The sequence below is a fragment of the Hemiscyllium ocellatum genome, chromosome 20 (assembly GCF_020745735.1).
Source record: "Hemiscyllium ocellatum isolate sHemOce1 chromosome 20, sHemOce1.pat.X.cur, whole genome shotgun sequence".
In the NCBI taxonomy this organism is placed as follows: domain Eukaryota; kingdom Metazoa; phylum Chordata; class Chondrichthyes; order Orectolobiformes; family Hemiscylliidae; genus Hemiscyllium; species Hemiscyllium ocellatum.
Window position 1 is genome coordinate 44,685,223 of NC_083420.1, and position 22,787 is coordinate 44,708,009.

At 38.7% G+C, this 22,787-nt stretch overlaps 1 protein-coding gene across 1 annotated transcript in view; it reads right to left on the minus strand.

Annotated features, from left to right (window-relative positions):
• Positions 1–22,787, minus strand: part of lmf1 (lipase maturation factor 1) — a 584,123-nt gene that overhangs the window by 402,704 nt on the left and 158,632 nt on the right. The window contains exon 4 of the mRNA XM_060840313.1: positions 15,452–15,600. Within this exon, the coding sequence (XP_060696296.1) occupies positions 15,452–15,600 (149 nt within the window). The remainder of the gene's footprint in view (positions 1–15,451; positions 15,601–22,787) is intronic.

Here is a 22,787-nt window from a genome sequence, read left to right on the forward strand (position 1 = left end):
GAATTTAGAATAACAGCTTAAAAGACAACAGCTACTTGGCCAACTGAATAATCATTTCATATCATTCATAAATAATTTAATTCTTAATCATTTATCTGTATCCTTTCCCATTTTAATTAATTTTGGTCATTCAAATTTGTTCATATTACAACCAGCCATGATGAAGTGGGTAATTCCTTAGGTCTCTGGGAATGGTATTCTGAAATTAGTACCTTGGAGCAGTGATATTGCATTATTCTTGTAAAAATTACAATAATTCAGATAAATAGTAAACCAGGAATCTAAAACAGTCAATTCACTCAGATTTTTCTATATACTTGGTTATCTTTATAGTGTTAAAACTCAATGTCAAAATCTGAACCAAGTTTTCAAAAGTCCAAGTTTATTGAACAAGCTTGTATTAGCTGTGTTTCACAACAACAAAAAATTTAGGCCAATATCATGATTGGATGTAGCAAAGTCCCATGAAAATCAAATTGTCTGCTGCAATTGTTACATTATAACAATGACTACACTTCAACAGTAATTAATTAGCTATAGAATGCTTTAAGACAACCGTAGGTCAATGAAAGATATGGATGTTTCTTTATTTCATCGACACAGATAACACGACTGTTCTTTATGGGCACACAGTGAGCATGCACTGCAACATGTTTGGAAAGAAAGGCTTAAGAAATTGCCTTTTGTTTTCTATTTGTATTGGCTAACTTAAGACCTACCTTGTAGTTGCATCTGGTTTATACTGGTGCACATAAGTAATTTGGGTAGTTTGGAACAGCACGCACAGGTCAGATTTAAGGACAAATCTTACTTCCTTTGGCAATTTTCATGTGAAGTATAAGGCAATGATAAAGTGCTAGGAATATACTTAAAACTGCCCTATAGGCTGCTTATTGATCCCCTGACTGCTTTAATTAAGAACATTTCTCATTCATTAAATCAAGTTATTTATTATATGTATAATCACTTGGCAAAGGTATGAAAAGAAATTATGCATTACATGAGCTAAGTTACATTTCTTCCATATTCACTGTAATCAAAAACTTGTTATCTATTCAACAAACATTTCCTGAGTTCAATTTTAGTATTAATCTTGCCTACAGCTAGCACAAACCATTTGCAATTTTTGTTTTAAATCGTGGCATAGAATAAACATCTGCATTGTCAATGCCAATAATGCATCAAGTAATTTACTTATTGAAACAATGTGTTACTATTTTTCACTGCACTGTAAAAAGCAACCAATACATAGCTTAACCAGCTACAGCAGGTAAGTCTTCAGCTGCATACAAATTCAAGTAATCTAATACTAATTTTTATGTCAATGTATTACAATTTGTGTATAGGATCTAGTGATGCTAGCTTGATCTCTCTTTTTATCTCAAGTAAAACTGACCATAGCTTTCAGACTTAGTGCAAACTGCTTTCAGCAAAACTAATCATAGGAGCATATCTTACTACAACCTAAGCTCAAACACAATTTAAAGTTTTGCTTCTCTTTCAAAGTTTATGTTCTGAACCTTTATTAAATTGGTTTTCCAATTCTCATCACAAACTGAGTGCCTTAGTTTTGCAGTGTCTTCAGAAATGGTTAACCATGTCATAAACTAGCACAAACAAACTATTTTCAAGAAAATTAATCTAATAAAATTAACAGCTGGAACACTGAAATCAGCTCAATGTTTAATGATAAAGGATGTTTCTGTAAATATTGAGAAGAGAGTCGCTCAATTTCATGCTACCGCTTTAACTTTTGGAAAGGTGAAATATGTCTTCTATAAACAGGTGGTAGAATCTTATAATCCAAGCAACCCGCTCAGTTTTGTTGCAGGGGACAACCATTAAATGTATACTTTCTAAAATAAAGTAAAAGTTTTACAAGTTTACGTTAAGTGTAGTCATAGCTTGTAGCTCACTGGGACATGTGTTTTGTGTGACTCACTAAGCTCAGTTGCTTGTTTAAAATCAGCCCTGGGAAACCTCTCGTGAAATGCACGTGTTACGTCTCCTGCTAGGCTTAGTGTGATACTCAGAGCTACAATCCAACAGGTGCATTCTCTTTTCCAAAGGAAATAGGAGTTTCATGCATTAAACTAACTTTATCATGCCTGTCAAGCACATTATCTTTGCACAGAAGGAATCCTACAAGTGTCTGTGTGTCATGTTCATGACTAGTGACATTAACACCCCCATCAATCACAGCCCTTTCTCTTTTCACAGATTAACCGTTTAAGTGATCTCCAAGGACCTTTCCTTCATAAAACAACTCATAGTTGTGCAAAATACATCCTAACCAGGACATTTTCTAAAAGAAGACACCATGTGCACAGACTTTCAAAAAATCGTAAATCAAATGCAAGGTACTCACTTTAGTACATGGTCAGTGACCGATGCCCTGATGAAACCTTTCAAGCAATCAAAAATACCAACATATTCAGTGCACCAACAATTTATTCCACAATTGAGTAAAGACTACACCTTGATTTGTATCAATTACATGCCAAATAGATGAATGATTTTCTAAATGGACACCAAAACAGGATTCACGGTATTTAAAGTGGACAAAATGTACCATATATATATATATAAAAAACTAAAGATTGACAGATAACCACTAGATGCCACTGCCATTCTTTGCAAATATTAGAATATCCAAGTTTCAAATACAGTGTACACGTGACCATCATCTAGTATAAACACAAATAAGTGATGAGTTACTTCCCCTGGCTGGAGAGTCGAGAACTAGGGTCATTGTCACAGGAGAAGCAGTCAGTAATTAATACAGAGATGATGAAAAATTTCATTTAGAGGATTTTGAATCTTTGGAATCGCCAGAAAATTGCGGCTGATCAATCATTGCCTATACTTCAGTCATAGATCCTCAAATCTATGGATACCAAAGGAATCAGGACTCTGGGAAAGGATGTGCGAGATTAGAGTTTATGTACTAGATTAAGAAAGATCTTTCAGTGGTGAAGTAGGATCAAGGGGTTGCATGTCCTGGTCTTGTTTCTATTTTTTGAGCTAAGACATAGATACAAGCACACTGTACTCATTCATCAGACAAAGACCTGCAACCGCATTAACTATCCTGGTGTACAGCAATTCAAGGACTGTTCTGATGTCTGGTTTTTGCACCTTTTGGAAGCTGTGCAATCCTATACTTACTGAAAGTGGCATTCTGTCCAAATCAGTCAAAATTTCAAACAATGGAAAGGAGAAGTATGAGCTTGCTCTACTTTGCTGTCACATTTGATGCCAGGAGGCATACGACAGCAGGAATACATATCACATCTCGGAAGTCGTTCTATCAGGTTGATGTTGGATATTTCTATTGAGATAATATAAACACTCATCTGTAAATTGTCTTTTGTAGAGCGTAGTACAGTAAAGACTATTCCAGAAAAGAAGCCAAATGCTAGCAGAGATTGTCAGCACTTCCAAAAAGTGTTTGTCAGCATCAAAATCTCCATACTTCACACCCAGCCATCAGTCAAAGCAAGAAAGAAATCATATGACTTGAAATTCAGTCTAATTTCAGTAATGAGGTTTAAAAGTTTAGAATTTCTTCTCAAGTACTAACTCATAGTGACTGCTATCCTAGACATCTAGTACTGGGTATAAAATGATTAAACTCAAAACAATCAAGTTTTTTCACTAACATAAGTAACATTTAAAAGGGACATTCAAAGAAATTAACTGGCATTTGCTAATTCTTAAGTGTTGCCAGGTTTGAACAAGCCAATTTATGTGCAAAAAATTCAAATAAGTCTTTTCAGACAATCAAATAACAAACCATAACTAGGACAATGAGATGGAATTCTGATTTTGTTTTCCTGCTATTTTCACTATCAGGGTGTCATTTCTTGAATATACAATTCAATCAATGTCTCAAAAATGTGCGCAGTTGTCAAAAAATGTACAAAAAATTGAAAATTGAAATAGTCACACCTCACTGGTGTAGCATGGTGGAAATCAAGTCTTATTATTCTCAGAATCATCACACAAGTTGAAGATTTTAAAATAAGTGCACAAAATTCCCCAATGTGCTGAACTTTGAGACTAAGGTTGACAAAAGAATAGAACAGGTTGGTGTAGCTAACAAGGATTATTCTTTATTACAAGTAAATAGACTCTTGGCAAAGTAAACAAATATGAACTGTCAGCATATAACTCTTCTAATTTAAACTTTAAACTCTTGTAAACTCCCGCTTATACACACACCAGCAAACACACAAAAAAAAGGGAATAAAAGCGTGTTCTGGACAGAGGGAAATATTGGGAAAGCAGTTCAGTGGTTCCTGTTCTCAAGGCTGCCGAGTTAATTTTTATTATTCTTGTGCAGGACAGACACTGTTTCCTAGTCATCCTTCTCCAGATGCGTCCATTAATTTGCAAGAGGCATAGGCTAATTGGTTCACTTATTAAAGATCCCTGACTTGTCAATCACAAGTCACAGCTTACAAAAAGTGCTGAAGGAAAGATAAACTAGCTTTTCTCAGGCTTGAAGTCACTTTTACTGTAGAGAACAGAGATAGTTCCGAAGCTGGCAGTTATCTGAAAGCTTCTTCATATTTTATTCATAGTCTCAACCTGCTTAACTATCTGAAAACTTTGATAGAAGTGTTGGCAAGCAGAGGGTCTTTGTCATAGATAACTGGATTACAGATTCACAGTCCAATCAGCTATGTACTAATGAAAGCTCCATCTCTACGTAAATCTTCAGTTTCAGTTCATCTGCAACCACACTTTAACCATTGATTGAATAAGCAGCTGTAGAAATGGTGCTTACTTTGAGTACTTGTTTTCAAAGCATACTTTGAATCAGTAAAGAGACAGATGGTGTCATTAACAGTGCTATCAAGCAGCACAAGCTCCTCAGTGATGCTAGTTTGGGTTCCGCCATGACCATTCAGCTTCTGACCTCATTACAATCTCGGTTCAAACATGAGCAAAAGAGGTGAAATCTCACCCCAGCGTTGGTGGTGAAGGGAGTAGAATTTTGCAGATGTGATGCCAATCAAACCCCACAGGTAAGATGGAAGTAACAGTCTTTGACACCAAAGTCGCATTCAACCAAATCTGGCATTAAGGAGCCCTTGAAAACTGGAATCAAAGGACAAACTCTCCATTTGGAGCCAGACCTGGTACATAGGAAGGTGGTTATGATTGCTGGAAAGTCAGTATTGTCAGCTCCAAGACATCAATGCAGGGTAGTGTCCCAGGCCCAACCATCTTCAATTGTTTCATCATCGACCTTCCCTCCATCATAAGTTCAGAAGTGGGGATGTTCACCAATGATTGTACAATGTTCTAAAATAAAAAATCTGGATAACATCCAGGTTTGGGGTGACAAGTGACAAGTAACATCCATACTACAGAAATGCCAGGCAACTACTATCTCCAATAAGAGACATTCCAAACACCACCCTTGACATTCAATGGTGTTACTACCATTGACCCCCCACCATCAACATCCTTGGGCTTACCATTAACTAAGAATTCAACTGGACTCACCACTTAAACGCAGTGGCTTTAACAGCAAGTTAGAAGCTAGGAATACAGTGATGAGTAACTCACTTCCAAACTCCCCAAAGTCTGTCCACTATCTACAAGGTACAAGTCAGGTGTATGATGGAATACTCCCCAATTGCCTGGATTGGTGCAGCTCAAACAACATTCAAGAAGCTTGACACCATCCAGGACAAAGCAGCTTGTTTTATTGGCATCGCATCCACAAGCATCTACTCCCTCCACCACTGACGGTCAATGGAACAGTGTGTACTATCTGCAAGATGCCCTGCAGAAGTTCTTTGACAGCAACTTCTAAACTCCCAACCACTTCCATCTAAAAGAATAAGGGCAGTAGATACTTGGGAATACCACGACCTTCAGGTTCCCCTCCAAGCCAATCACCATCCTGACTTGGAACTATATCATTGTTCTTTCACTGTGGTGAGGTCAAAATACTGGAATTCCTTCCTTAATGGCATTGAGAGTCAACCCACAGCAAGTGGTCTGCAGCGGTTCAAGAAAGCAGTTCACCATCACCTTCTCAAGGGCAACTAGGGTTTGGCAATAAATGCTGGCCAGCCAGCAATGCCAACATCCCATGAGGGAATTTAAAAAAGGAGCATACTTTGGGTTAGTTTGTTCATTTTCCACAGATCAGTCTGCAGATGTCACATGAACTGACTTGTGACTGCTCGATTAACAACTAGCTAATGCAGCACAAAGTAATCGTTACAAAGGAAATTATTCTTGTCCATTATCCTTAATGCCACACTGGTCAAACAATACATTTACTCAGGCACTCACAGTATCATACTAAGACTTTATTATGTTAAATAATAGAGTAAAAATTTAGCCGTTAACTTACAATACCTAGAACAAATGTGTAACAAAGATTGCTCTTGTATACTGTGGGATAGAAATCATCTTCTTGGACTCACCAGGCTGCAATTTTCCAATATTTTAAAGTGGGCAGGTGAAAATTAATTGCTCAGACATGTAATGATTTAATTATTGAGAACAGGAACAGAACAGATTCTTACTTTAGGCTATTATATTAGGAGATCAAACCCTGGCTGCAAATAGGGAAAATACACTAATGCCCTCAAGGAATTTTATAAATGGACTTCTGAAACACAAAATCTAAAATTATACCAGTGTAATTATGATCAAATTAACCTCGCTCTGAAAGGATCTAGATTTGCTAAGTAATTTTTTTTGCTTCATTCTGTCATATAACATTTTCTATATTACCATCCTTTTAAAGTAGTAGAAACAGGACAAAATTCGATAACGTTTTGCTGTTTCATAGAACATAATTAAAGGATTCTATTTTTGTAATTTCCACAGCATTTTTCATCCAAGTAACTTGTTAGAAATGCTTCAAATAGACTAAGTAAACCAGCACTATATTCCAAGAAATCAGGTTTTGTTCAACCTTTGCAATAGCTCAGGGTTCCCTTGCACCATTTTCCCCACAGTGAAAATGGACTCCAGCATTTTCATATTTATGAACAAACGGTCATTTGGTACTGCTGAAAGAGTCAAATTTTTCAAAGTTTTTCATAGAGTTCTGCAGCACAGAAAAAGGCTCTTTGGGATCCATGCCAGTCAAAAACAACAAACTAACAATTCTAATCCCATTTCCAAGCACTTGGTCCATTATCTTGTTTGCCTTGGCATCACAAGTGCACATCTTTTGACATGTTATGAGGGTTTCTGCCTTTCCCAGCTGTACAAGCAGTAAGCTCCAGATACCTACCACCCTCTGGGTGAAAAAAAAAGTTTCCTCACATCTCCTCTAAACCTCCTGCCCCTTACCTTAAATCTATGCCCCTGGTCATTGATCCCTCCTTTCTGCTTACTCTATCTGCACCCCTCATAATTTTACACATCTCATTCATGTCCCTTTTAAAGTTCCTTGGCTCTAAGAAAAACAACCCTGATCTCTCCACAACCGAAACATTCCAGCCCAGGCAGCATCCTCATGAATCTACGTTGCATCATTTCCAGTATAATCACATTCCTCCTATCATGTGGATTCCAGAATCATACACAAAACTCGAGCTGTGGCCTAACCCACGTTTTATATAGTTTCGGCATAACTTTTCTGCTCTTAAACTTTAATTAGTAAAGGCAAGTATGCCATTTACCTTCTTAACCACTTTATCCACCTATTCTGATACCTTAAGAGACTGGTGTACATGTACACCAAAATCCCTCTGTCCTTTGGGACTTTCCAGAGTCCGATTGTTAAGCACGTATTTAGTTGCCTTGAATTTCCTGCCCAAGTACAGCACCTCACACTTATCCAGATTGAATTCCATTTGCCACTGATCAGCTCACTGCAACCTGTTGTAATCTAAGGCTATCCTCCTTGTTATTTACAGCACTACTAACTTTTGTATCGTCTGCAAACTTATTGACCAAAACTCCTACGTTCAAGTCTGAATCATTTATATACACCACAAACAGCAAGGCCCCAAAATTATCCCCTGTGGAATCCCATAGGACACAGACTTCCAGTTGAATAAAGATCGCTCAACCATCACCTTTTACTTCCTACACTCAGCCAATTCTGGATCCAATTTGCCAAATTTCTTTGGATCCCACAGGTTCTGACCTTTGTTAGCAGTCTCCCATGTGAAACCTTAGCAAAAGTCTTGCTGAAATCCAAGTGTACTACATCAAAAAGATTTCATTTATCTATATATCTGGTCACCTCTTCAAAACATTAAATCAAGTTACACTCGTCAAGGCAATTTGCAAGAATATCATGTAAAGGGCAGCAACATGTAGTATAAACACAGCTGCCATTTTGCAGACACAGACTTTGAGTGATAGCGGTATTGGCAAGGAGCATTTACCATTTAGATTCTGATTAATAGTTAAATGCCAAGCTTTGTACAAATTTAAATCAGATTGACTCTCATTGAGGTTTTGCCCTGACAAATAAACTGAAAAATGGTAGTCACCTTTTTTTTTCAGTTGAAACATGTGTATGCACATGTTCTTTCTGTATGAAAGGAACAAGGTCCTATGCATAAACACTTGCAGCTTCTGCTACGCACAATTAAGCCACACTGCTAGTCCATCTGACAAACTTAAATGCACTTTCAGCATAATTATTTACACACACAGGATTATTCAGCAAATGTTGTCCAAACACAGATCACATGTAAGGCTCGACACTGTGTAGAGTTTCGAGAGCACTGACTGCTTTAGGCATTCTCTGCCACAAACAGTCGAAGGGAGATGCTATCTCAAACCATCTGTCAGTCTTTGGGATGCATGGGCTACATAACTAGCTTTACAGTGCCACTGAAATTCATATATACGTTACTCATTTGTGTGAAATTCATATATACGTTACCCATTTGTGTGAAATTCATATATACGTTACCCATTTGTGTGAAAGGCAGAGTATGTTGAGTTTGACAGTAGTAGTCTATTCGTGGCAAAAATCACTCCTGTTGCTGCTGTGAATCTGTGTGAACAGTTAGCTTTACCTATTGTTCAGGTTTTTGAGATATCTTACTGCACTCAAGGTGATTGGAGGGCAAGAAGGCACTTCTCAGAACCAAAAGTCATTATTTATGCCCATTCATGAGTTTGCACATTATACAGCAAGAAGATCTTTTCCCGGGGTGGATCAGTCCTGAACTAGAGGACATAGGTTTAGAGTGAGAGGGGAAAAATTTAAAAGGAACCTAAGGAGCAACGTTTTCACGCAGGGAATGGGCTGCCAGAAGTAGTGATGGAGGCTGGTACAATTACAACATTTAAAAGGCATCAGGATTGGTATATGAACAGGAAGAGTTTATAGGGATCTGGGTCAAGTGTTGGCAAATGGATAAGGTTAGGATATCTGGTTTGCATGGATGAGTTGGACCGAAGGGTCTGTTTCCGTGCTGTACATCACTACGACGCTATGAGTCTAAATAATCTGATCATGGTAACCATTTGATGTGCTCAATTTCTACATGAAGCTTGCACAGCAAGCAAAGGTTCTATCCCATATATGAGGCTAATAATTACACTCTTACCCCAGGTGGACATGTACATTGCCTACTGAAAGCAGGCTTGTAGTAGACAATAGTTGAGAAATTCCTGGCAGAGTTTTCAAGCAGAGTGCAACAATAATTTGGAATGGACTGCCTCTTAAACTCTGATAAAGAGATGCTATGTTGTCTGGTGGAACAACCTCTATCTAGCAGAGGGCCAACAACTTTCTGACACTTCTTCCAGCCTCCTGTGAATAATAATTACATCATCAAACATCAAGTCATTCTTTCTAGGATTGTCAGCTATTCCACCTGCCTTGAACTTCTAACTCAAGCCCAAGGCATAGGACTGCCCTACTAGACCCCTTGTTTCTGCCGATACTTGCTCCACCGACAGCAACTCGATCACTCGATGTCCCTTGATTAGTCTCTTCTCACTTACAACCATGATTGTTCCAACTGTCCTTCATCGGGCAGTTTCCTTGTCTGATCTGTCTCCTTTTTACCAAGAGTGTCCAATCCCTTTTCAGCTCCACTCCTTCTGCTGCTTTTATTTCTCTCTCATTTTTTGTTTCTTTTACATTCAAATAAAATCCATTCAGGATCCTGTCATTTACAGCTCCTTCAGATGCATTATTTGTTTTATTCACAATATTATTCAATTTGATCTTGCACCTTGAAACCTTTTACCATTCTTGTCTGCTGACCTCAATTACATATCAGGCATCACTTAAAATACTTTTTCCCACATTCCTGCCTTAACCTTTGTAACGACAGAACAGAGTCCCAAACTCTATTGCCTTGTTATTAAATCCTTCTTCTCTTTGCCAAGTGTAAGGTTAAGCAAGTCTCTTCACAAAATTGGTGCCACATTGGATCGCAAGATGAAATTGTGACTTCATAATTGTGTTACCACCAAGGCAAGGTATCTCTCTGCACATAACATGGCCCCTCTCAGTTTATTTGCTCTGGAAACCCTCAGTCATGTCTTGGATTTATCTCTGGATTTGACTATTTTAATGCATACTTGGCTGGTTTCCCACATTCCTCCCTCCATAAGCTTCAGTTCACCCAAAACTCTCCTTGTCTATGAGTTAACGCACACCAAGTTCTGATCCCTGCTGTCACCACTGTGCTTAGGAACTGACAATGACTCCCAGTCAAAACAGCATCTTGATATTAAAACTCTGATCCTTGTAATTCAAATCCCTCCATAACTCCGTAATTTCCTGTCGGTCCACAACCCTCAGACATTTATGCACCTTTAATTCTGAATACTTGAGCATCCCAAGTTTTACTTATTCCATCACTAATGACAGTGCCTACTATTGTCTATAATGGCCTCCCTAGACCATTTTGCCTTTCTCTACATTTTGACTAAACATTTGGTCATTGGACCCAATATCATGGCTCATATTTGTTTCATATGCTCCTGTAAAGCAGCTAGGTACTTTTCATTATATTATATGTTACATTTAATGTTGATATTACATAAATATTTTATATAACTTCTTGCTGTTTCACTTGCACAAAGTTTTGTCAATTCCCATGAAAGGCTATGCATCCGAAACCTATTCTGAGCATTTTTTTACATTTGCCTTCAGATTTCCAGCATCTGTAACATTTTGCATTGTTGTTTGGTTGAAAGCATAGAGAAACTTGATGGAACAGTAGCCTCCAAAAATGGAGGTGAACATATATATGTCTGGAAGGGAATAGAAAATTGTAGGTTTATGTGGAGAATGGGCCTCATGTTTTTTTTAAAGGAGTTGACATAGGCACAATAGGATAAATAGTCTTCTTTTGTGCTACAGGATTCTATGATTCTACAATTAAGCCAAACTACAAATTACAAACTTCGATTTTGTAACTGTATGAATTTGGTTGCATTATATGAATTTCACCAAATTATTCAAATTTAATCTGTTGGAGCCTGTGACTGTTCCAGAAATCAAACTTTGAAATGGCAGCCATCTGCAACATTTTCCATTTTACTGTATTGGTCACCCCCACTGACATTAACGTCCCTAGCCTCATTAAACAGATGGATGGCACTTCACTTAGACATCTTAAACTGATTTGCAATATTTATGCGTTGCTGATAGTCTTGGCTGCTGGCGATAGAAAATAACCACTTTTGGTCCCTTTGACTATGGATTACATTCGCCTGCATAGGCTGGAAAAAATCAGAATGTCGCAACTAGGACCATATGGAAGTTTGTTCCAGCAATGAGCAGTTTTTCAAGTTATCTCTAAAACCTTATATTGAAACTACATGTTGAACATTACCCACAACTCTTAATCCTCTATGTTTTGATAAACCATATGGATTAAGTCTAGCAAATTACTGAGAGCATAGCTAAGCAACTGTCAGATTAACAAATTCATGCAGTTCTGGATCAGAGTAGACTATACCAGTTTTCTCACTTTGCAAAGAATTTATTGTAATTTTGTACATTTAAGGAATTTTGCAAATATTTTGTTTCAATACAATGAAAACAATTTATTTATTGTGATCTAAGTAACTTATTTTCTTCGTCAACACATTTGACAAATGTACAGTGCTTGAGAAAGCTATTCCAACAAAAATGACTGTACTTGAAGTTGTCTCCTTGCTGCTTGCTGTAGACCATGAGTAAGATAAACAAAAAAGTGCCAATCATGAAGTAATTATAGATGAGGAAAGCCATTTGGCCCAATTCAGCTATTGAGAAGAACCCTAGAGTGCCCCCACCCAGAGTAACATCTTAAATGATTCCAGGCCCTCTATTTTCAGTTCTCCATCATATTTTAACTCTCAGACACAATAGATCAGATCCACTGCTAAAGAAAAGAAATGCAGCATTTGCATTTTGATTGTGGAAACCACAGGCTAAAAGTTGCAAGATTTTTAGATCTTAGTTTTGTTTAAAGTGAATGGAATAAAACAAAGCACAAATGTTGCTCACTGTGCCAAAATTGAAATCTTGGGTCAACAAAATAGCATCAAAGACGTTAAGATACTATTTTGAAAACTATGCAATACACAATATTTCCCTTTCATTTTATGTAGTCAATAATATTGATTTAAAGACTGAATTGATCAATAAAGTGGAAGAATTTGGGCACAAAAGGATTATTCATACATTTTTTTCATTATATAAATTATGAAGTGGAATGCCCAATTCCAGGCACATCAAGGATATGCTTCTATAGTTTTGACCAAAAGAAACACATACCACTTCAGTGGTTTGTAACTAGCTTAATTTCATAAAGAGACAAAAACAGAATAAGTCTGTGAGTACAACATATTGCACATAACATACATTCAGGTCATGATAGTTCAAACTGAATTCAGTTCCCCAAGATTTACACTTAAAAATAACTAGATTTATGCACCATCTGCACAAAAAGCCTGAGTATGCACCAGACTTTTCTTTCCGCAGTAAATGGAAGAAAATTTACAAAAGTTCTATCACTATAGTGCAGTAGTCCCATTTTGCAGAGGAGTTCAACTCCAGCAACCAGAAGTGAAAATGTTTACTTTTAAGGTATGTTCAAGTATGAACTGAGCACAATTTATTCTTGACCATTTACAGTGAAACAGCTGCAGTTGGTTGCAAGTTAACAGCAGTTGGATAAATGAGGCGAACGATTACTTGCTATCATAGTGTTCATGCTTTGAACTGAAACTGGCATCAAATATTAAAAGTACAGATTATTGCAGGTCATGAGAAGAAACTAGTGTTATTGCCATTAATTCCTCTCAATTTTTTCTTGGTAGCTTGTGGTCTTTATGTGTGATCCTGCTTTGTTGCCTGTCCAAGTTGATTTTTGGTTTATATGATTTTTTAAGTCAGTTTCAACTGATCATAGCTACTTTATCAACTTCAAGTCCCGTTCTCAAAGGCCTATTAGAAATTAAATGTCTGTAAGTTATTGGTGTTGGAACAGAGGTCAATTTGTTAAATTATCTTACTTTCCTCATTAATAAGATATCTCTTCCATAAGCCTACAGATATCACTAATGCAGCACCCAAAATTTTAGAAGTAGAAGTGAAAGATACACCACTCTTTGGCTCTAGCCTGAGCTCTGAAACAAACGGCCTCCTTATTGAGGACTTTGTTGAAGCAATGTTACATTAGACAGATAATAAAACAATTATCTAACTTGAGGTGTCCCTGGATTCAGTTTGCTGCAACTTTAATTTTCTCCCAACTCTTAACCAGAATCCACAGTCAAAGGGCAATTTCCATAAACATTCAACCTTGTTCAATTCACAAATCCAGGCTGTCAGATTCAAGCTAAAATTAATTCAGAAATTATTTACAGGTAACAATTTAGAAGAGCTCCAAGATATGGATAGTATTAAAACTTAGAAAAAAAACAAAAATTGAATTAATTCACAGAATTTAATTATGCTCCACACAAGGTTATTTTATAAGTAATATCTTTAACAGACAATGAGGCAAACAACTCTCAATGTTAAAAACTGAAACTGCAGATGTTGAACATCTGAAACAAAAGTAGAAATTATTGGAATATTTCAGCAGGTCTGGCAGCATCTGTGAAGAGAAATCAGAGTTAACGTTTGGGTCCAGTGACCCATTGTTGGAACGGATGCAGGAGGATAGAAGGAAAATGAAAGATTCAAAAGGTTCTGAAGTTGTGGAATTCAATATTGCGGTTGTAAGGTGTGTAAGTTTGCATTGTAATTTGCTTGAGCACTGTTGAAGGCCAAACAGGGAAAGTTTTGCATGGGAGCGCATAGTTTATTGAAATGGCAAGTAATTGGAAGATTCTGGTCATCTGTACAGACAGAGCTGAGATGCTCCACAAAGCAGTCTGTCTCCACAGATGCTGCCAGACCTGCTGAGCTTCTCCAGCACTTACTGCTTTTAGTTCAGATAGTCAGCATCTACAGTATTATTCATTTATTTGATTACTTTGCATGAGATCGCCTTTGACAAGTCTCATTCTACAAAGATCCAACTGACTACTCAGGATCACAAACAACTAATTCCCATGTAAACATTTCCCATGTAAATACAGGAAAATAATATCATTTATTATTAATTGACCAATGGATCACATCTTCTCACTTATCTTCTTCCAGGTGTTGAATTCTAGTTAATTGATGGTGTCAGTTAATGTAATATTCATAATTATTTGAGTATTATTAAATCAATTCTCTTGTGATTCACCACGTGGAGAGAAAAAGTAAAACAAGATGCTTAAACCATATTATATACTTCCATTTACACAATTACAAATGTTACAAATAGGAATGGACCAACTGTAAAATTGTTCATGCTGCACAAGAGTCCACTCCCAATCTATTTCAGCTGACCATCTGTTCCTTTCTTATTCATGTACGTATATAGTTACCTCTTAAATACATGTATAATATTTGGCTCAACAACTCCAAATGGTAAGAAGTCATCACTCTCCAGGTAGGAAGTTTTCCCTGGATCCTTTATTAGATTTATCAGTGACTGTAACTGAGTTTGTAACTTGCAACTCAAAGTAGAATAAGCAAGATTTTGCTTGTTCTTACTATCTCCCTAAAGGCAGTAGCTAACAGAATATGTGATTACCAGATAGAAGCAAGGCAATAAGAATGAAAACAAAGATTAAACAATGTTCTTATGGAGAAAACAAAAGTGTAAAGAATGCTTAAGGATAAACTTTAAATGTAATGCAATAGGTAAATATAAATCAAATCAGATCTGTTCTCATGATTTAACTTCAGCTGCCAGGTTCAGATCCCTCTATTCCTCCTCTGCTATTTTGTCAATGAATGCTTGAGAAGAGCCTGTTTAAATCCCTTCATTCTTCAAGTGTCACCTACTCTGGTTGTATGTAATGAAATGGCATCTGCTGCTAATTAATGTTGATAAACAGACAACTGCAGTGAAATCTGGTAGCTGCATTAAATTATTAATAAAACTCTTACCGCCCCCAGCATGATGCGGAAAATGAGCCAACGAAAAGACCATATGACAATTTTGGATGGTGGTGTGTGATGTGGAATGGTGCGGAGAGTCAGCACAGGACACAGGAAAATACTAAGGAACCCAGTTTCCAGAAGTTGAGATTCCCAGCCTGTAGGAAGATATAAAAACCATAAAAAAAGTCAACTGTGAACATTTTGCTCATACACACAGTAAAATCCATAAGATTCTCTTCACCCTCCCTAATTTTAGGATGTTGGTAGGAAACCATCTAATTGGAGAGGAAGGGATAATATTTCTAGTAGGGATGTGGTTCATTTTATACTGGTTATCACCTTCACTCAGCTCTCGCATGTGAGTCCAAGTAGTTATTAGTAAAGAACAACAACGACCCAGGTTAAATAAGAAGACTAAACCAATGACAGCAGCCATCAGATCTCCTAGCCTTAATCATCTAGGGATTTGTTTACCCGGGCACATGAAGACTGATTCTGCAACTTGTCAATTGAGAACAACTCAAGATCCAGAGGTATTGAAGACAAGTCAGCACAGTGTTGTCGAACACATAGGCATCAACATGACAGAAGACATCCAGTTCATCCACTATATCCAGTACTTTTGCCAGCCATTTAGACATTTTGAAACTGGTTCAAGATAGGTCAGAATAACAGAATAGACACAGAAAAATAGGTGATTGTTTTTTTAAAAGGAATGATGACATAAGAGCCAAATTCTGATGTTGATACAAATAAAACCATTAATCATAATTCATAGGTAAAGCTAATCATGAAAACAAAATTAAAAAGCATCAAGTAATAAAAAGATAATAAAACCATGAATATTTAAGTTTATAAGCAATTACAATATGTTGCAATACATAGTTCTTCTTAATTTACAGAAAATGAAAGATCTACCAAACTCTGCATTCATATCGAAATCCGTATATTATGTGTTGTCAGGTTAAATTCATTAACATCTCAATAATTCACCTACTATTTGTGAATTTATTATGTTGGATTGTTTTGTGGTCTATTCATTCACTAGCTTATTTGAAAATGGCATACTTTCTCCTTAATTCTATCATTTACTTTCTTGTGGATGTGACACATGATAGTGTCCATAGGAAGTAAAATCAATGCATTCAGTTACATTATTATGTCAAAGTAGCTTTGGTGCATGTTATCTATGATTAGTTTCAATGCTCATTTCTGAACACTTTCAAACACGTTCGCTTGCTCTTTGGTAAGTCCAGAATTTTAAATCAGTTGACTATGCACAACTTTCCCTCACCATAATCCACGCACACAATTCAAGTTCATCGTCTAGCCATTATCTTTCATGCACCATCTGTCATGAGCCATGTGGCAGGAGGTGAACAATTGAGTTAAGTGATGGATTCACTGGGAGCTATAGCCATAATGTTGCACATAAATTGCTCCAGCTAAAGGTTTGCTTCTCACTGGAAGAAACCAGAGGTGGAACTCAACAGCCCCACAAGAAACCAAGCATCCTTTTTCAGAAGCATACTATTTACCTCCAAAATGCCAGGAAGGAACTAGAAATGTTGTCCCAGACATTGCCTGCTTCACCGATCCTTATCAATAGACAGCAAGTGGCAAAGATCCTGTCAATGTAGTCTTCAATCAATCTCAAAGAAAAGTGCAAAGCTATGAAATACACCATACTCAAGGACAATGGCATAGCTGATTGACATGAGATGTCCTGCAACTGTGAAAACTGACATCCAACAATCACAATCATCTTGCTCTGTGCCAGAAATGATGCCACTCAGCAGAGAACTTACCACTGATTCCCAATGAGTCTAATTTTGCTAGGGTTCCTCGATGCCACAATTGGTCAAATGTAACAATCAAGGGCAATCCACTCCTGGGTTCAACTCAGGTTCCCCTGTTTGAATCAAGGCTGCAATGAAGTCAGGACCTGAGTGGACCCGGCAAAAGATAAACTGAGCATCAATGAGCAGATTATTGCTAAGTATCTGTCGCTTGTTGGTATAGTTGAATGAACCCTTCTATCAATGGTGCACTAACTGGCAGGGTTGGATTAGTTCTTCTTTTGTTTTTGTGCAGGATGTACCTGAAAACATACAGGCATTTGAAAGAAACTTTGATCATTCACATGTTACATATTGTTTGGAGTTGCTGATAATGAAGGATTTCCAAAATAAAAGCTATCAAACAGAGGATATGTGAATAAATTGACATTGAAAGCTACAAACAACACCTTCCCTTCCTGGTGTTTGTTTGCTGGCATCAACCTACGTACCAGAAATGACAACAGCAACGATAGCCCTGTCAACCCTGAAAATCCTCCTTATTAACATCGGAGGGCTAGTACCAAACTTGGGAGAGCTGTCTCACAGACGAGTCAAGCCAACAGCCCGACATAATCACATCATATCTTACAGACTATGTCGCCGACACCACCGTCACCATCCCTGGGTATGGTCTGTCCCACTGGCAGGGCAGACCCAGCTGAGGTAGAGGCACAGTGGTATGCAGTCAGGACAGAGTTACCCTGGGAATCCTCAACATTCAAATAGAGATCTCATCAAGTGGCATCACTTTAGGTTAAACATGGACAAGGAAACCTCCTGCTGATTACTACACACCATCCTCCCTTGGCTGATGAATCATTACTCCTCCATATTGAATAACACTTGGAAGAAGCATTGAGGATGACAAAGATGCAAAATATACTCTTGGTAAAGCATTTCCACGTCCAGCACCAAGGCTGGCTCAGCAGCAACACTGCTGATTGAGTTGGTCAAGTCCTAAAAGACAGGTGGTGAGGGAACCAATTAGAGGGAAAAAACATCCTCAGGCAAAAGTGAGGACTGCAGATGCTGGAGATTAGAGTCAAGATTAGAGTGGTGCTGAAAATGCACAGCAGGTCAGGCAGCATCCGAGGAACAGGAAATTTTTGCAGAAACGGCCTTGATCATGGAAGTCATGGAATGCATGGTGTCAGGGGTGATGTGGGTCAGAAGTGATGTCAGAGGAGGCAGAAATGGCTGCAACGGTGGCAGGGGGCAAAAGTGTGTTCTCGGTTGGGCCTTGCATTGGTCCCAGTGATGGCGGATCTCGTGGCAATTGTGGTGGCGTTTGGTAGTCCAGTAATTTGGGCGGCTGTTGTCTGGCATGAGCAGCCGTGGCTGCTGTTTGGTGGGGGCAGAAGTGACATCATTGATCGTCGCGATGATGGTGGCTATACCGGCCTCGTGGCTAATAGCGGCTGAGCAGTTCCAGAGGCTGGGGGAAGCTTCTGGATGAAGGGCTGATGTAGGGTTCCTGCCCGAAACATCAATTTTCCTATTCCTCAGATGCTGCCTGGCCTACTGTGCATTTCCAGCACCACTCTAATCTTGATTGGAAAAACATCCTTACCAATCTGCTGTCTGTAGATGCACCTGTCCATGACAGCATTAGTAACAGTGACCAAGTCCCGCCTTCACATTGAGAATAGCCTCGATTCTGTTGTATGGCACCATCACCACACTAAATGGGGCAGAATTTGAACAGATCTAGCAACTCAAGACTGGGCATCCATGAGGCAATTTGGGATATCAAAGCAGCAGAACTGTACCCTAGCACAATCTTTGACTTCATGGCCTGGCATATTCCCCCATTCAAACATTACCATTAAACCAGGGGATCAAACCTGGTTCAATGAAGAGTGCTGCAGGGTGTGCTAGCAGCAACATCAGGCATACCTAAAAATGAAGTGTGAACCTGGTGAAGCTACATAACAGGACCACTTGTATGCCAAACAGCATAAGCAGTAAGTGATATTCAGAGCTAAGAGATCCTGCAAACAACAGATCACATTTAAGCCCTGCAGTCCTGCCAGATCCAAGTGGGATTAGTGGGAGACAATTAAACAATTCATTAGAAGAAGCAGCTCCACAAATATCTCCATTCTCAATAATGAAAGAACCTAACAAATCAATGCAAAAGATAAGCCTGAAGTATTTGTAGTAATCTTCAGCCAGAAAAACTAAATTGGTGACAATTCTTAGCCTCCTCCAGGTGTCTCCAGCATCACAGATACCAGCTTTCAACCAATTCTGTTCACTCCACATGATGTCACAAAACAGTTAGAAACACCGCATACTGCAACAGTTATGGGCCCTGACAACATTCTGGCAAAAGTACCAAGACTTGTACTCCAGAATCTGCCAATCCCCTTGCCAAGCTCTTCCACTACAATCACAACACTGGCACCTACCTGACAATGTGGAAAATCGACCAGACATATCCTGCACATAAAAAACAGGGCAAATCCAACCCGGCCAATTATTGCCCCATCAGTCTATTCTCCATCATCAGTAAAATGATGGAAGGTACCCATCAACAGTGCTATCAAGCTCTGCTCAGTAACAGTGCCTGCTCAGTAACAACCAGCTCAGAGATGCTTAGCTTCAGTTTTGCCAGGGCCACTCAACTCCTGACTTTGTTACAGCCTTGGGTAAAATCTGGACAAAAACACTGAATTCCAGAGGTGAGGTGAGAATGACCACCTTTAACATCAAGGCTGCATTTGACTGAGTGTGACATCACGAAGCTCTAGCATAACTAGATACATAATTGTAATCAGTGGACAAACTCTCCACTGATTTGACTCATACCTGGCATGTCAGAACATGGTTATGGTTGTGGTTGTTAGATGTCAGTCATCTCAAGGAAATCTCTGTAGGAATTCTTCAGGGTAGAGTCCTAGGCCCAACCATTTCAGCTGCTTCATCACTGACCTTCCCTCCATTATAAGGTCATAACTGGAGACCAATGATTGAACAATGTTCAGTACCACTCTCAACTTCTCAGATACTAAAGGAGTCCATGCTCAAATGCAACAAGATCTGGTCAACATCCAGGCTGGGGATGACAAATGAAAAGTAGTATTCGCACCACACAAATGCTTGGCAGACCACCTCCAATAAGAGACAATCTAACCACAGTTCTTGCCATTCAATGCTGCTACAATCAGTGAATCCCCCATTATCCACAACCTGGGGGTTATCATTCACCAGAAACTCAACTGGACTCATCATATAAATACAGTGGCTACAAGAGCAGGTCAGAGGCTAGGAATACTGCAGCAAGTAACTCACCACCTTACTCCCCAAAGCCTGTCCATCATCTACAGGGCACAAGTCAGGATTGTGATGAAATGGCTCCCCCCTCGACCCCACCATTCCCCACCACCTGGATTGGTGCAGCTGCAGCAACACTCAAGAAGCTTGACATCATTCAGAACAAAGCAGCCCATTTGATTGGTACAACATCCACAAGCATCTACTCCCTCCACCACCAACGATTAGCAGGAGCTGTGTGTACTATGTACAAGATGAACTGCAGAAATTCACTAAAGATCTTCAGATAGCATCTTTCAATCTCGCGGCCATTCCATCTTGAAAGACAAGGCAGCAAATATCTGGGATCACCACCACATGCAAGTTTGCTGCCAAGCCAGACACCACCCTGGCTTGAAAATATATTGGCCCGTCCTTCACTGTTACTGGATCAAACTCCAAAGGGCATTGTGGGTCTACCTAAAACACAGGGACTACAGCTATTCAAGAGGTAGCTCACCCATGTTCTCATGGGCAGCTTGGGACAGGACATAAATGACACCCATACCCACTGAGTGAATAAAATACAATCCACTGCAACTTTATTCTACCACCTACATCTCTTGCAGCTTCCTTCTTCCATACCTCTTCTCAGCCTTCTTCCTCATCATTCTACTTACAGCCACCATCACCCCCATTGGAGCCTTTTGCTCACTGCCACCCTCTTAGATCCACCTTCTGCTCGCTTCTCTTCAAACCTCCTATTCACCACCCCCAACACTCTTGCGATTTCCTTCTCCCATTTATTCCTCTTGCAGCCTCCCTTCCTCTTTATTCCTTTTTTAGTCTGCTCTGCCCCGACTCCCTACCTGCTGCCTCCATCCTTACCCCACTCCCCGAGGTGGAGCTTCCTGAAGCCACTTCTTCCTCCACAAGGACACTTCTCTCTAATTCGAGCAACAGAAGCAACTTTTCTCTGATTGGCGAGCCCCTTGATTATATTTTCCAGGACAATCTTTAGCCTGAGGGGATGGGAAAGAGAGCCTGGTTTATTTTGAATGCTGTTGTTCCATATGATTGGAGTCAGTTCCACATCTTGGTGACATAAAACAAGGCGGTGAAGTTGGCAGAAGCATTATAGACAAAGTTCAATGTGGAGGAACACAATATTTTGTAAGAATCAATATGAAGAGATAGAATAACATAAGTGGCACAAGTGCAAGTTGATAAAGTGATTAAAGTAGTATGTGGGTTACTTGAATTTATAAATAAATGAGTAGATTATGAAAGCAAAGAAATCATGCTGGAACACTACTCGGTAAGCCTTGATTAGAAGATTGCGCCCATTCAAGGCACAAAATTCAAAGTTAGATTTAAAGGAATTAGAAAGGGTGCAGCAGGTTTACCAGGGTGTTACAGGGATGAGGGACTTCAGTCATTGAGAAAGAATGGAAAAGATAAGACCATACACCATGTAATGTGATAAGTTCCAAACACAGATTTCCAAGATGAAGAAAAGCTTTGATAGTGGTATATAATGCCATCTCTGAACATGCTGATTAGAAAATATATCGGGTGCATAAGAAAACAAAATCCCTCCAGTGACCAAGTAATAACTGGTCATGAACTCAAAATCATCAGAAAAGTTCTACTTAGAGGACAACAATGTTTTTCCATTGGTTCTAAGGGCCTGGAATGTTCCACTTGAAGAAAGGATGTAAGCAGTTTCATTTGACAATTTTAACAGGGAGTTGAGCAGGTACTGAGAGTGAAAAACGGGCAGAGCTTCACACAAAAAGCGGAGCCTGTAAGTTCAAAGAGTAATGCAACACAGGAGGCTAATCGGTCCATAGTTTCTGCGCCGACTCTTGAAAGAGTATTTTGATTAGTTCCACTCCATCCAATTTTCCCTTTTGACCCACATGGTTTCCTACTTTAAGTATTCTTTTTTTGAAAGTTATTGCAAAACCGCCTTCACAACATTTTCAGGCAGTGAATTCCATGGGAACTGATGAAATTTGATATACAAGATTAACCATACAAGCTTCTTCCTTACACAGTTTTTAAACTGTGTGTGTGTGTTATGGTTGATTTTAGAAAATTAGCCACCAAACCAAAGTTAAGCAAAAGTATTTTTTCCTCTGTCACAAACACTTCTGTACCTTTCAGAAAAATGTCAAAACATTTCAAATGGGTTGAAGTACTTGTAAATGGAAGGAACTATACTCTGCTGATAACAAAGCAAC